This window comes from Oryzias melastigma, linkage group LG10, assembly GCF_002922805.2.
Source record: "Oryzias melastigma strain HK-1 linkage group LG10, ASM292280v2, whole genome shotgun sequence".
Lineage (NCBI taxonomy): Eukaryota > Metazoa > Chordata > Actinopteri > Beloniformes > Adrianichthyidae > Oryzias > Oryzias melastigma.
The window spans coordinates 22,628,373-22,643,587 of NC_050521.1; the positions used below are offsets into that span (position 1 = coordinate 22,628,373).

Consider the following 15,215-nt stretch of genomic DNA (forward strand, 5'->3'; position numbering starts at 1 on the left):
TTTGACTAAAAATAGCAAAATCCTAATTAAAAGACCACTGGGAACCATTTGAAACTAGATAAAAACATTAGAAGAGCTATTTTAGAGCTTATTCTGAGTGATCAGATGTCACAGAAATTGACCCGAGGATGGGTCGGAAATGATGGTTCTAGTCCTAGTTTTAGTCCGGACCCAAATAGCGGCAGTTCAAGCAGAACGCCATGTTCAGGTCCTGAAAAGACCAGTCCAGAGAGCAGACTGTCAACTCTCTCTGCAGGGTTTCGACTATACGCCTTTGATTATTTATTTTAATCAAAGGCCAGAGGGAGGAGAGTTGGAGAGTCGAGACTGAGGGCTGGTCAGCCGTTGGCACTCTCCCCTCACAGTGAGAAGACCCTTTCTGGATCTTTTCTCTATAGCGTTTGTGTGTTCTTCTGTGTGGATTTTCTCTGGACACTCTGGTTTCTACAGTCAAAAAACTAGATTTATGGATGATTATAAATTGTCCTTGAGTATGAATGAAAGTGTGAAACCCTGTGATGAACTGGTGACATATCCAAGGTGTACCCCATCTTTGCCTAACGGTAGCTGCGATGGCCTCTGATTCTCAGGATTCTGTAACGAGTTAAAAACTGCTGCTTTCCATACAGGTGGAGATCAGTGATGTAGTCAGAATCCCTCTTTCATTGCGTTTATTTATTTATTCATGCCTGTCCATGCTTCATTTCAATGGCATTACAGCGCGACGCTCGCATTGTGGTTCAACTAATATAAACTTGGTTTGTTTGGTAATGAAGCACAATGAAGTTTGATAATGGGCGTGGACAAGGAGCATGTGATTGGTGGCTTTTCTTTTTGATTGGGGGATCTTTGTCTCTGTCAGCATCCTGTCCAGCATCTTTTGGGGGGGGGGCTTCGTGGCCCAAGACCTTTATATATATATATATATATATATATATATATATATATATATATATATTAAAACTCTAACAGTGCAGTGACAGAGTGGGTCTATATTCACCAGCTGTAATTGTACAGTAATGTAAATTGGAACATCGCCTGCATAACTATACAATGAAACATCACAGCTTATATGGGAAAGCCTGAACAATTTAAACAAAAGAAGCCCCAACATGGAGCCCTGGGTGACCCCACAGTTCAAGACAGTTTGATCTGAGATCCAGTTACTGATTTAAAAACTCAAACTCTTAGGAATCTTTGATTAACTTTAGCCAAATTTACTTCTTACCTGATAAAACAATCTTAAGTGCATGTTCTGGATACAAACTGTTTATAATGAGATTATAAGGAAATACATTTTATATTGGATTTCAATCTTGTTCTATTGGCAGATTTATTTGATTATTAGCTGTAAAAGACCTAAAACAAATTAAAAGAGTGACATTCTACCCGATTAAGCTTTATGTTAGACTGTATTTAGTGAGATGCTTTTTTTTAAGTCAGTGTTTTAATTAAATTTCTTTTTGATTGACAGCTTGGCAGGCTTAAAAAAAAGATTCAAACTTTATTTTATAAACTCTTTTTTTTCTTTTTTTAATTCTTATTTTCTGGTTAAACAAATGAATAAACAAATTAATTTAAGGTAAGCTCAGAGTTTTTTGTTTACTTTTTAATTTAGATATGACTGTTAATAATAAATTGATGGGGTTAGTCCATAGAAATCTATTGTGTGCTTGAAGAATTTTCTTTGTACTTTGTACACACTTTGTTTCTACAGTTGTTCTGTGTGTTTCCCATTGTTCCCCAACAGAGCGCAGGACGTGTGTTGATATTAGGATTTCAATTATTGTATTATTTGAATCTGCTGTTCGGAGGCTATTTTCTCCTTTTACCCCTGACCTATTTAAGGTTGGGTTGAGGACGCTTCGTTTCTTATGGGTGAGATCAGAGAGAATGGGTCCAGTGTGATCATCATTCTTTTCTTATGTCTGACAGATTTGGTTAAGCACACAATAATTCATCAGCTGGTGATGAATGTCGATGGAATCTCCCAAGAAGAATGGATCCGCAAGCGCTCTTGTGTTTGCTAAATGTGTGTTTTGTCTCACAAGGTTCTGGTCTGCTGGTTATAAACAAGGCGGATATCAGATGGATATCACATGACCTGCTGACCTGTGCTGTCTGATTTGAAAATTGTTTCTTTAGCTCTAGTGATCTCTCCTTTATATGATATGGCGTCATATTGTGAGAAAAAGTGAATAGACATAATATGAATATTCCTTACCTCTGCACCTGCTACCTCTCTTAAACTCCTCTAAATGAACAACTGCTTTTCTACTCTTCTTCCTCTCTGATCTTTAGTACTTCCTGTTTCACAGCATCCTCTTCTTCCTCTCTGTTCTCTCTGACCTTTTCCTCATCCCTCAGCTCTCCTTCCTTCTAGCTTGGTTCCATTTGGCTGCAGTTGCTTTTGTCTTCAGAAAAAGCCTCTTATCAAGAAATCAAAGGGATGAATCCTGTTATGGTTTGACTTTAAGCTGTATCACAAAATAATTTGTTTCTAAAAAAGAAAAACTTTCAAAAAGTATTATACAGTGAGGCAAATACGTATTAAACAGTGTGTGATTTTGCAAGTTCTCCCACTTAGAACTCATGGAGGAGTTTATTTGTATGCTACTGCTGCAGGTATTTGAACATCTCTTTGAAGACATCTTGGTTCAACTTTAAATACTCCACCTCCACTTATTATCCCAAAGTAGAAGCCCCTGTTAGCTGCATAAAGACACCTAATATGGCCAAGTCCAAAGAGCTGTCCAAAGACACCAGAGACAAATGTGTAGACCTCCACAAGGCTGGAAAAGATCCAGTGTTGGAGTAATTATTAGAAAATGGAAGAAGCTAAACATGACTGTCAATCTCCCTCGGACTGCAAGATCTCACCTCTTGGGGTCTCAATGATCCTAAGAAAGGTGAGGAATCAGCCCAATACTACACGGGAGAAGCTGGTCCTGAAAAGAGCTGGGACCACCGTTTCTATGGTTACTGTTGAAACACAGACGTTATAGTTTGAAATAATGTATGGCATGGAGGGTTCTCCCTGTTTACACCAGCACATGTCTTGAGTTTGACCATTTGGATGATCCAGAGGAATCATGGGAGAAAGTCATGTGATCAGATGAGACTAAAATAGAACTTTCTGTGTCAATTTAACTCACAAGAATGAGGAGTAACATCCCAAGAACACCATCCCCTCTGTGAAGCATGGGGGTGGTAGCATCATGCTACAGGATTTGCACATGGGGCAAGTTTTAAAAAAAGATCAGACCAGAACAGAACTGTTGCTCAATGGTTTCAAGCATGGGTCTGGAGCAGGAGACTCCAGAACCTTGTGAGGCTCTTCTACCTTTTCGCTGTAGCTTTCTGGCCAAATAAATAAAATGATTGCAATTTTAAAAAGTTACTTATTTAGCACTAATATAGACCAGCATATGAATATTCTAGTTGAGGCTTTGTGTGAAAGCACAGATTTGAAATACTGAGCAAAATTTTTGGTCGGCTTTTCTATAAAACTTGTTTCCAAGTAGAAAACTTCCAATCACATCTTATCTTAAACTGCTAAATAATGTTAAGATTATCTCTAGAGACGAGAAAAGGCTTAATTTTCTGTATATTATGATGGTTCCTAATCATAGATGGATATAATTGCACCGATACATACAGGAAACACAAATATTTTGAATTGAATCCATTAATCGTAACGATTTTAGCCAGAAAGAATTCGGTCTGAATGAATCTTTTATTTTTTAAGATTGAAGACTCCAACTTTAAAAAGTACATCTTTACAACAAGTAAATTAATTTTGTTTGGAAATCAATGTTATCTGGGGGAAGAGTGGAGAAGCACAGACAGAGTCCGCCTTTGTTGAAGTCCAGCGTGAAGTTTCGGGGTCATTCCGTCATTTCCTGATGTTGATCCAAAGAGTTTTCTGAAGTCTACAATCAATCCATCAGAAAACTCTTGAGCTCCTTGTGCTTCTATCTCCTGATGAGCTGTACGGAGATGCCGGCAGCATTTGTCAAAATGATTAACAAAACCAACAATATAGATGACCTCAAGGCAGCTACTTCACAGGCTTCCATCAAACCTGCACAGATCTAAAACTACAAGAAAGAAATGCTCAACATGTTCACAACTACGTTTAATAACTGTATTAAAGTACAAGACAGAACGAATTGTGTTTTCAGATGAAGTTACAGCAAAGTGCTTTGGGTTACCCTATTTGCTCACAATGTTTACCAGCAGCTTCCTGGAGTGTTTCCGCATCCATCCATCCATCCATCCATCTTCTTGACCGCTTTGTCCCTTTCGGGGTCGCGGGGGTGCCGGAGCCTATCCCGGCTACTGATGGGCGAAGGCGGGGTACACCCTGGACAGGTCGCCAGTCTGTCTCAGGGCCTCAATCACACACCCATTCACTCTCACATTCACACCTAGGGGCAATTTAGAGTCACCAATCAACCTATGAAGCATGTTTTTGGACGGTGGGAGGAAGCCGGAGTCCCCGGTGAAAACCCACGCATGCACGGGGAGAACATGCAAACTCCACACAGAAAGGTCCCAGTCGGGATTCGAACCGGGGCCTTCTCGCTGTGAGGCGAGAGCGCTAACCACTTGCGCCACCGTGCAGCCCGTGTTTCCGCATGTGTCGCCTAATTCCAAATATTCCAGAAGTGGACGTACCAGAAATTCCCTCCCGCGAGTCAGATTTTATACAACGCTTGATGGAATGACAAAAAAAATTCTTAACCAGTTACTCACTTTACTGAACATTGTAATTATGGCAAGAAAATGCAGGATGGAAAAGATAGTATAACAGCAGAAGATGATAATGAGTGAATTTTACTAACTTGTAAAACCAGAATGCATTGCAGCAAAGTGGAACTGGTGAAAGACTGAAAAGATTCAGCAGAAACCTCTGTGGTATCTGTGGGGGGTGACGGTTTAGGCTTTTTTTTGCAACCCAGCTGCATGTTCTTCTCAAATGTTGGATCGTATATCTGAGGATTTGGTATGTTGGTACATTTATGCATCAAATGTCAGTTAGAATGACTGGAACAAGAAAGAAGGAAGGCTAAAACGGAGTTCAGGCTCTAGAAATGTCGTCATTCAGCCGTGAGGAATGTGTGTGCGGACACGTATTCTTGACTGTCAATGAGCCACAAGAATGATGCCCAAAAAAGCTTCTTTAACAGTGATGTCACTCTGAAAAGGATGTACAAACCGAACATATTTTATGTTACTGTTGAGAGAAATAGCAGGTCATATGATGATGGGGACTCGTGTTGAGGCATAGATTCCATTTAAATATTAAGATGAAATTTAACTGACAAATTTATGTACTTTTAGTTTGCAGTCCTGCCTTTAATTTTACATTTTTATCATTTTTTTGTGTTTCGCTCATTGGTTGTAAAAGAGAACTGGACTGACTCCCCTTCACGTCCCAAACAGGAAGTAGCCACTGGCTCCAAAAAGGCAAACTCTCATAGGCTTTGTCCGAATATCTTCACTACGTTCACCATGTTCTAGTCCTGTCCAAGTCTGCAAGTCCAAAACCAAGTGTCATGGGAATTTCCCAGAAGTGTTTGCAAAAACTCACTGTGCATTGATGGCAACTACATTGGCGATTTCACTTTGTGAAATTGGTGACGATTTGCAGCTAAAAAAGTTAGTTAGAGATTATAGTGTGAATTCTGACACAGCTATAGACTTTTATTGAGAATAAACAGCTATTACTCAGTCATTCTATTGGTCAGAATAACCATTCCTGCTCTGCTACCTTTTTTTAAAATTATTTTTTAAAAATATCTTCTTTTCTGTAAGTTATAAACTGGCCAATCAAATGTCTCAAAAAAAGTCGCTGTTGTCCCCCACATCCAACATTTGAGCTGTTTGATTGACATGTGTCGTGTAGCTCGTTTTCAGGTGGTAGGCATGTGGACTTCCAGCAAGCTCACTCCTAATTGGCTGGAGTGGTTGCCATAGAAATGACTGACTAGACCAATCGCTGCTTACTGATGTCGCTTGCCGCCAAAATAGCGGTATCCGCATTATTTATTTGGTTGTAGCCAGAAGACATTTGTGATGTCACACTGAACTGAATTGACTTTATTTGGGTGAACCTGGAAATAAACCATTTCTATGGATGGCGTCACGCTGGCTTTGTCTAATCCTCCTTCACAGTCATTAGTTTCTTCATTCAAAAAACCACAGTGACATCTGAAATCATAGTGAACATTCCAGAAAGCTCTGTTCATCGTATGAGTGATTGTTTCTCTAACTTCATGTGACTCCTTCTTTTCACACTTCAACAGAAGCCAACGAGACATTCAAAAGCTCCTTTGACATGTTTTGGAACATAAGTTTGAATTGGGTGCCTCCACCTAATAAGTCAAAGCAAAATTTCCACTCAGTAAGCAGAATTTTTTATTTTATTTTAACTTGTGTAATCAACCGATAGGAGCTAAAGGCCTATTGTGTTAGATTTAACCATTAAAATAGATTATAAATCTTTGGACACACTTATGTATTTAAAGCTTAACTTTTTTATGTCAAATATTTTAGCATTTCTCTTTAGTCAAAAGGTGGAGCCTAACCCTAGCAACTCTCAAATATCACATATGCTTGTTGGCTCCAAAACGCAAAACATAAACTACACACAGCAGATATTTGACAATGTCCTCCAGCGCTTGAGTAAAGTCCTTGTTGAGGGCTGAGTTGGGGAAACGAAGCCTTTGCTGAAAACCGCTCACCTGCCAGATCGACAGGTTTGTGGTTTCTACGGCACACATTGCTATCCTGCATGACAAATACCCTCCAGCTATTGTGTGAAAAGCTGTCAAATAGTAGTTGGATTACCAATAAAGAAACTGTATTTGCCCTTTTTGTGGTTATAACATCACTGTTGTATAAAGCCGATCAAACAGAGAACATAAAGTGCAGGATAAAAGTTTTCTGTTTATTTTGCAAAAGTCAGGTTAAAGAATGTCATGGATTCTAGGAAAGGTGTGAGCTGACTCAGCTTGGTCTATGTTTAGCTCCTCAGAGATAAGGGAGCTTTTCAGTGAAGATTCTGTAAAGAAAAGCAGGTATAGAGAGACAGATTTTTATTTTCTTTCTTAAACTTTTCCCATTTTGCCTTCAGTGTCGTAATGTGTTTTTGCTGATTGAGTAACTGTTGGAGGGCGCATCCCTCCTGAACACACCCCACACCCGTCACCGCTGCTAGACCGAGTCTAAACAGCCGCAGCAGCCCTACAGGTTTCCAGAACGGGCTTGACTCACCACGCGGACAGAAGACCGGGTTCTCCCTCAGTCAGAGGACCACCTTTCTGCAGGGATGAGGATCTGCTGCACCAACAAACAGGTTCAGTGAATAAAGAAGACTCGGTTGAAATCGGGTAAGCTAAAAAGAGAGATTTTACAAATATAATATAACTACTCTTTTTAAGTCTTTTTAAAAATGTATATTTTTTACTCTTTAGTACTTTTTTTGTTTAAAATTAATTTAAAAAACACATTTTCCTTACTAGTAATTTCAATGATTTGAGTATCATTTACCGCCATTTATTTATAATTTTCAGTAAACAAAAGAATGTCCAGACATGAATGTTGAAAACCTGAAACTTCAGCAAAAACAGTGAGGATTTGAGGTGGCATGCTCGTGAGACTCGTTTTTCCACTCCTAAGAGTGTTTCCCAATCGTTTTCAGTGCTTCAGTTCTTCCCTTTTGATCTTTCTGACCATAGAAATGCAGCAGAACTTCGATGCCGAGTTCATGCTCTTAGAAAATGTAATATCACAAACCTGATGTGTGCTACTTATCAATAAACTGTGAAATATTTTAGTATTTTTGTTTGGAAAGAGCTACTCTACAAATCACGAATTAAAAAATCGGAATTTGCTATAGAAAATGTCACCTTTTTGCACTTACTGGAAATAAAAACAGACATTGACTCTGAATTTTTTTTCTGCAAATTGGAAAATTTAATTAAAAAAAGGATTTTATAATTGTTGGTCTTTTAATAATAATTATTTAGTTTTTAGCCCAAATCAAAAAGCCTGTGGTTTTTTTAAGACATTTTCTGCAGGGCAGCAGAATTTCCCCTCTAAGTTGTAGGTGGGAAGTTAGCCTCCACTAATTTCCCATGAGCCCTTTCTGGCCAGCTTATAGCAGCTGTAGATTTTTGAGCCAGATAGCTGCAAAATGAAGACGTTAACAAATGTATTTGTCTCCAAATATGTAGCCACAATTGGACCCAAGTCTGTCTCTGTGCCGGGAGACACAGACTAACACTTGGATGTGTAGGCTGGGAGTTTTAAATATTTTTAAAATGCTTGTAGTTTCAAAATTGGATGTTTTTGATCATATTCAAAATACATTTTCATTTGAGGTTATTTATTTGATTATTTGTGGGATGGAAAAGACCAGTACTGTTCTTGGAAATGATCCAAACACACTTCAGCAGTGCATGACTCGTGCAGTTATCTGGAAACACATCAGAGGAGGAACCAGACCAACAACTTCATTCTGGAAATTAGTTTTTGATGTTGACATTCCAAAAAAAATATGTATATATTTTGGAAATTAAGTTATTCTGTAATCATTTAAAAATGTAGTCCTCAAGAATGCTTAAAAGATCAACTTGCATCACAACTCTTCTCATTTGAAAACCTTCTCCAAGGAAAATTATGTTTTTTATTATGTTGTTTGATGATGGAGGACACAAATATAAAGACAATTAGGCTTAGAATTTTGTTTGAATGTCCATTCATTTCCCACCCACAACTCAGAGGGGAATTTCTAATGAACTCCTGCCGCTTTGCAGAAACTATGTCCAGAAATGTCATAATCTTTAAACATAAATGACTTTTTTTCACCAAACATTGTTACTAAAAATCGTGTTTTTCAGCCTTTTCCAAGGGTGTTCGGAAACTGATACGTCTAACTAAAATATCATTTTTTAAAGGCCTGACAAACAGTTTTTTTGTTTTTCAGCTGAATGGCCCGGATCTACTGTCGACTGCGTAACGTGTTGATCTGTGTCTGCACGCCATGCATGTTCATGCTCCTGATGGTCGTCTACCTCACCTTCTCCTTGTACATGGTGTTGAACGACTCCGTGGAGAAGATGAAAAACCACAACAACGGCCCTCTCTTTGTGGCTCGGGGATCCAACGCGAACGGCAGCTACGCCTCGCTCCCCGGCACATTCTGGGAAAAAGAAAAGGCCTTTTGGAACCAGCTCCAGAGGGCCGTTGACCTCAGCTTCAACCCCATTCTGTATCCAACACGAGCCAAGGCGGAATCCGAAAGGGTCTACTTGGACGACTCCTTTCTGGACCAAAGTTTCTCTAAACTGGCAAGCATAGATTCCATGAAGGACAAGTTTGAGAAGCTACCAGAGCACATGCAGCATTATTCCAGATCCATGCAAAGAAGGAAGTACCCCATCCTGATCCAGCCAGACGGAGCGTGTGGAGCCAAAGCAAAGCATGAGGAACAGACGCCTCTCATTCTGTTCGCCATCAAGTCGTCAGAACTGAACATCAAGAACCGACAAGCCATCCGACAGACGTGGGGTCAGGTGGGATGGGTGCAGGGGCAGAAGAACAGCAGTAACGAAGAAGAAGAAGTAGGAGGATACGTCCGGAGGGTGTTCTTGCTCGGCAAGGAAAACTCCCAGCTTTCCTCTCTGGATTTGTCTGACATGCTGCATGCGGAGAACAGACGTTACGGAGACATCCTGCAGTGGGACTTTGAGGACACCTTTTTCAACCTCACCTTGAAGGACGTTCTCTTCTGGAGCTGGTTCTCTCGCAGCTGCGGTCAGACTCTCTTCGTCTTCAAGGGAGACGACGACGTCTTCGTCAACACTCCCAAACTCATCTCCTACCTCCACGAGGAGCTGAAGAAACCTCAAGCGAGGATGACGGAGTTCATGGTCGGAGACGTCATAGGAAATGCGATGCCGATCCGATCAAAGACCTCCAAGTATTTCATTCCGGACAGCTTCTACAAGGGCATCTACCCCAGCTACGCGGGCGGAGGAGGGGTGGTGTATTCAGGACAGCTGGCCCGACGCTTGCACCACATATCTAAGACCGTCCACCTCTACCCCATCGACGACGTCTTTGTAGGGATGTGCATGCGCCGCCTGAACGCGCACCCCGTCCATCACCCCGCCTTCCTCACCTTTGACTTCACCAAAAAGGAAGTTGAGAAACCTTGTTCGTATCACACCATCCTGTTGGTCCACAAACGGAGTCCAGAGGAGCTGCTCAGCCTGTGGGCCGACCTGAAAAAGACCCGAACGCAATGTCGGGACGTTCCTCTGCGGGCCACAGGGAAACCCTCACGGGGTGTTCTGTAATGTTTCTGAGCCCGCATGAGGCAGCATGACAAACCACTGACTTGAATCTTGATCATTTTATCTGCAACACTGTGACTCACAAACGTTAATATGAAAGTATTTTCCTAAAAAGACGGTAGATGTAGTTCATGAATAGAAATTCTGCATTGAAGGCATTAATAATGTAGTTTTCATTTTTCACAAATATGCATTTGTGGATTAGAAATGTACAGATTTTTCCTTATTAGATCCACTTTCTGAAAACACATGAAGACTTGTTTTCTTTTAGAAAGATTCTGTTCTGGAAGTTCTCTAAAAAAAGAGCTGCACATGACTACATTTGTTTTCCTTTGTTCCTCCTGTTACATTTACTGTTCTTCATCCTCCTCAGTGATCGCTGAATCAGTCTGAGCCAGCTATATTTAAACACAAACTGAGTTTACAGGCATGTTCATGCCTTTTTGTTAAAGTTTTCTATGAACACAGCTGCAATTTATTTTTTAGTGTGAGATAGAGTGCCTCTTTTATTTTGAAAAACCAAATGTGAATGTTAATAGTTTTAATTTTTGAGATTTTTTTTGTGTGAACAAGAAACATTTGTGATGAGAAATTGTTATTGATAAATCTGCTAAAGAGTGTGAAATAAAATCTCTTTTTTAAAGTTGTATTTTTCATTTGGTGTTGCTTCAGTTTTTGTGGGTTTTTTTGTGTCCACTTTTATCTGGTGTTCAGTATTTAGAAAAGATTACAAAATCTTTTTTGCACAAACCTAACAGCTCTGTTGTAAATAGATGGAGATACAATTTATTAGACACACCTGTCCAACTGCTCATTAACACACATTTCTAATCAGCAAATCACATGGCAGCAACTCAATTAGACATGATTAAGACGACCTGCTGCAGTTCAAACTGAACATCAGAATGAAGAAGAAATGTGATGGAAGTGACTTGGTTACTGGTGCCAGATGGGCTGGTCTGAGGATTTCAGAAAGGGCTGATCTACTGGAGTTTTCACCCAAAACCATCTGTAGGGTTTACGGAGAATGGTCAGAAAAAGAGAAAATATCCAGTGAGCGGAAGTTCTTTAGGTTGTTGATGACACAGGAAAATGGCCACACTCGCTCCAGCTGATAGACAATAGTTTCTCAAACTGGTTACAACCGAGGTCTGGAGAAGAACATCATCTCTGAATCGATGAATTTCCCTGTTGTTTGGTCTTTCACTTGTGAACTAGAGTTTTGCTTGAATTGACATTTATTTGAGCTCTTCTTTTGTTTAATGTCAGACTGGGAATGTTAGCATTTAAAAGTGGTTTGATCCACTTTCACACTTTCCCCACTCTACGTTTCTTTTTTTTCCCCCTTAACTTGGTTTGTTAGAATCAGTGCAGCTGATGAGGAAGACGATGTGGACGAGGGAAGCTCTTTCTGGATCTCTCAGAAATCCACATTCCACAAAGCCTCATCCTCATATCCAATCCCATTAAGTCTCATCTCTGTGGCTTCCCGCTTAACTGAAATCCCAATTATTTTATGGTATTTTTTACATAATTGTTAAACAATGTCAGGAAAAGTTGATTTTTGCTTATGTAAAGTACCATAAACTAGTTAAAACACAAATGCCAGAGAGCAGAGATGAAGAATTCCTCTTAAACTGGTTTTATAGCTGAGAGGAATGCTCTAAAAAATGCAATAAATACTTTAATTCGATTGTAATGCTATTGTTAAGGATTAAGCAGAATAAGAGCTGAACTAAACTGTGCAGACATGGTGTTAAAAACTTGAGTCTGTACTGCTCCAAATCAAACTGTTGACTTTTTTTTTTTTTTTTGCTCAAGTGAATCCAAAACCGGTCAGCCTGTTATGAGCATGCTCAGTAGCTCTTACTCTGCTCTTAAAATCAATATTATAAAAGCAGCTCATGGAAGAAAAAAGAAGAGGAAATTGAAAAAAAAAAAAACATTTGATTAGTGATGCAAAATGTAAAAGACAGTGTGACAATATGAAGTCTTCAAACTATAAATCTGTAAGATGAAAAGGAAGGCTGACCGGTCTGACATTTTTATAGAATGATGTCAACAGTTAGCTGCTGACATAAAGAATACATAATGAGTCATATTTGTCATGTCTCATTAATTGGCTTCTTTCTGTTTGAAACACAGAGAGGAAGGAGTTACCCTGTCCAGTTCTCATATACAGTCAATGGTTTCTCATTAAATATTCAAAAAAATCCGTTTTGCCTGAGAACGAAAATTAAGCATAATGATCCCAAAAAAATTATTCAATATATTTTTTCAACATATTGCATTTATTTTATTCCATCAAACAAAATGTGAGAACTTTCAGCAATTTTCTATTTATAATAGAGAAATGGCTCATTTGGAGATGAAATTAAAAGCAGGAATGTGAGGAAAACAGCTTAAAGGATCTCATCTGGATCCGTTTGAATTTCTTTGTTGACATAAACACTGTTTTGTGTGAAACTATACAAAAGGTTTTATAAAGTTCACTGAAGGAGATCATTGTGCCAACAGTCTGATGAGCAGAGGGAGCTTTTGAAATCCTTCTAAATTTCAAAGTACAGTTGGTTCTCCGTCCACCTTCATCGCTGCAGCTAAGAACCATTTTCGGCCTTTGGTGTGTCCTCTTCATCGCTGTCCTCTTCATTGCTGTCCTCCTCCTCGCTCTCGCTGTACTGGTAGTTACAGCGGTTTGTGTTTACAAAAAGGTCGCTATCGTCCTCTTCAGAGCTGCTTCCTTCCTCTTCCTCGCCTTTTGTCTCCACGTCCTCCCGATTTGTGTTTTTGTTATTGTGTGGTGACTTCTCAGTGAAGCCCTCGGGCCTGGAGGGAAGCAGAGAAAAGCATAAGCCGGAAACTAGGCACACTTTTATTTTTGTGTGATGTCAAACTCACCAAAGCTGCTGTTTCTGAAGGTGCTGAATGTGGTCTTTGTAGAGAATGAAGCTGATCTCCGCCTTCACTTTCTCTCCCTCCTCAATAGGATCCACAATCACGTAATCGCCTGAAAATCACAATAAAAAAGTCAAACCTCAAGAAAAATGTACACATATTTATAAAAATTGCTGAATAATTGATTTCTATTATCCATTTCTACTGGTTTTACTTAAAATTTCATACAAGTTTTCTTAAATTAAACACTAAATACAATTATTTTTGATTTTTGAGCTGCAGTTTTTGTGGCCAAAATAGGCAGATTTTCTCAGTTAAAAATAAACTATTGTGCCATTATTCTACATAAACACATTTATTTGGAAAATTTAATCTGAAACCTAAGCTAAAAAATAAAAAAAAAGACATGCAGGTCAAATTAATCTGCGACCATAATAAAAAAGCTATATTTTAAATACTAGAAGTGGATGAGTAAAATGAAAGTTTTTTTAGGATAGTTTTAGTGCACAAACGCACACGCAAAAAAAAAAAAAGATTTGCAGATATTTAGATTTGAAATCATTTTATAAACCTGACAATGTTGTCACTTAAAATATATGTTTAGATTTGCCTTAAATCTACTCAGTTTTATACATTATTTTAATGTTCTAATGGTTCTGCCTCAACAGAGATTAGGTCATAGGTTTTTTAATGTTAAAAATTAGCTTTATTTGCAAACTAACTGCAACTCATGAAATTATACTTTAAATTGACAACATATGGTTGCCTTTCTTTAACTGCTAAACACGATTCCTCCCCCAAAAAAAACCTCCTTAGAGCAGTTTTAAAGTGTTTGTCTAATGCACATTTTTATACATCAGCAATAGGAACAGTTTTACAATCATCTACCTCTCTTGATCCAGATGTTTTTCCGGAACTTGGTGGGCATGCTCACCAGGAAAGTTTCTCCCTGAGCCGTGACTGTTTCGTGCAGGTTGTTGCCTCGACTTCCAATAACCTGAGGATAAAAAAAGAAGAAGGGAGTTATTGTGTGATGCTTTACATTTCTGACATTCATGTAGATCTACACAACATTCTGCAACAAACTGAGTTCACCTTCACAATCTGCTGGTTTTCTGTTGGAGTGACAAAATCTCCAAGAACTTCCTTGACGACATGTTTGCGTTTGGTGGCCTGGGACATTATAAACAGTGGAGTGCTGCGTTGTTCGCCAGCTAACAAAAAAGAAAAAAACATTTAATCGATGGAATTTCTATTATTTAAATGCTGCTAGGTTACATTTTTACAGCTTTTCTCAGTTGAATGATATAAGACATATGCATTCTGGAGTTCATATAAAGTTTGGTCCTTTTAAATGTACAAATACTTTCACAATTGGGGAGGAAAGTGCGCATGTCAACACAGCTTTACTGAACCGAATTAGCTTAAGCTAGCAGCGACACCAACATGTCAAAGCTAATTTCCAACCCATAAGGACTAAACATAAATTGGTAAGGTTAAAAACATTTCATTATTATTATTTTTGAGCAAGTTACCAAATGTTTGTTTTTCCTTTAAGCTGCTGAAACCCGGAATTTAAATCAATAATGCTAACGACTTAGCTATGTAAGCTAACATCAGACAGTGTTTAAGCTCTCTGTTGTTGTTTATTCACCAGTTTATTACCTTGAAAAATAGATAATATTCTCTTAAAGGAAAATATCACCAGGAAAAAAGAAAAACGGAATAATTGACCCGAAATATAAAGACTGAACCGAGACTTTCTGCCGTTTAAAGTCGCGTGCTGTTGTTTTGCAGGAAGAAAGTAACAGTTCCGGTATCACTCTGTCCATTTCAAAATAAAAGATGCTGTTTTTGTTTAGTGGAAATATTGTCTTTAAAAGCAACGAAAAACACCCAATTCTTCTTCTCTCTCTCTCTTTTAAAATAATAATTAGCATAACCCTCTTCATA

General features: G+C 38.8%; 2 protein-coding genes across 2 annotated transcripts; one reads left to right on the forward strand and one right to left on the reverse strand.

Annotated features, from left to right (window-relative positions):
* The first annotated feature begins 7,263 nt into the window (after window positions 1–7,263).
* LOC112152998 (N-acetyllactosaminide beta-1,3-N-acetylglucosaminyltransferase 2) lies at window positions 7,264–10,498 on the forward strand. The gene is made up of 2 exons (XM_024282859.2): window positions 7,264–7,397; window positions 8,996–10,498. The coding sequence occupies exon 2, from the start codon at window positions 9,000–9,002 to the stop codon at window positions 10,368–10,370; it is 1,371 nt and encodes a 456-aa protein (XP_024138627.1). The 5' UTR covers window positions 7,264–7,397; window positions 8,996–8,999; the 3' UTR covers window positions 10,371–10,498.
* Window positions 10,499–12,654: 2,156 nt separating this feature from the next.
* Window positions 12,655–15,082, reverse strand: eif1ad (eukaryotic translation initiation factor 1A domain containing). The gene is made up of 5 exons (XM_024282869.2): window positions 14,928–15,082; window positions 14,358–14,476; window positions 14,151–14,259; window positions 13,266–13,374; window positions 12,655–13,193 (listed from the first exon to the last, which is right to left on the reverse strand). Exons 2-5 carry the CDS (start codon window positions 14,442–14,444, stop codon window positions 12,965–12,967), a joined length of 534 nt encoding a protein of 177 aa, XP_024138637.1. The 5' UTR covers window positions 14,445–14,476; window positions 14,928–15,082; the 3' UTR covers window positions 12,655–12,964.
* Between the last annotated feature and the right edge of the window lie 133 nt (window positions 15,083–15,215).

Excerpts from the sequence above, each read along its gene's own strand:
- LOC112152998 (XM_024282859.2), top strand. The coding sequence starts at position 9,000 with ATGGCCCGGATCTACTGTCGACTGCGTAACGTGTTGATCTGTGTCTGC.
- eif1ad (XM_024282869.2), bottom strand. The coding sequence starts at position 14,444 with ATGTCCCAGGCCACCAAACGCAAACATGTCGTCAAGGAAGTTCTTGGA. Across the intron at positions 14,260-14,357 it reads AAAACCAGCAGATTGTGAAG|GTTATTGGAAGTCGAGGCAA; the intron begins GTGAACTCAGTT and ends TTTTATCCTCAG. Across the intron at positions 13,375-14,150 it reads AAACATCTGGATCAAGAGAG|GCGATTACGTGATTGTGGAT; the intron begins GTAGATGATTGT and ends TGTGATTTTCAG.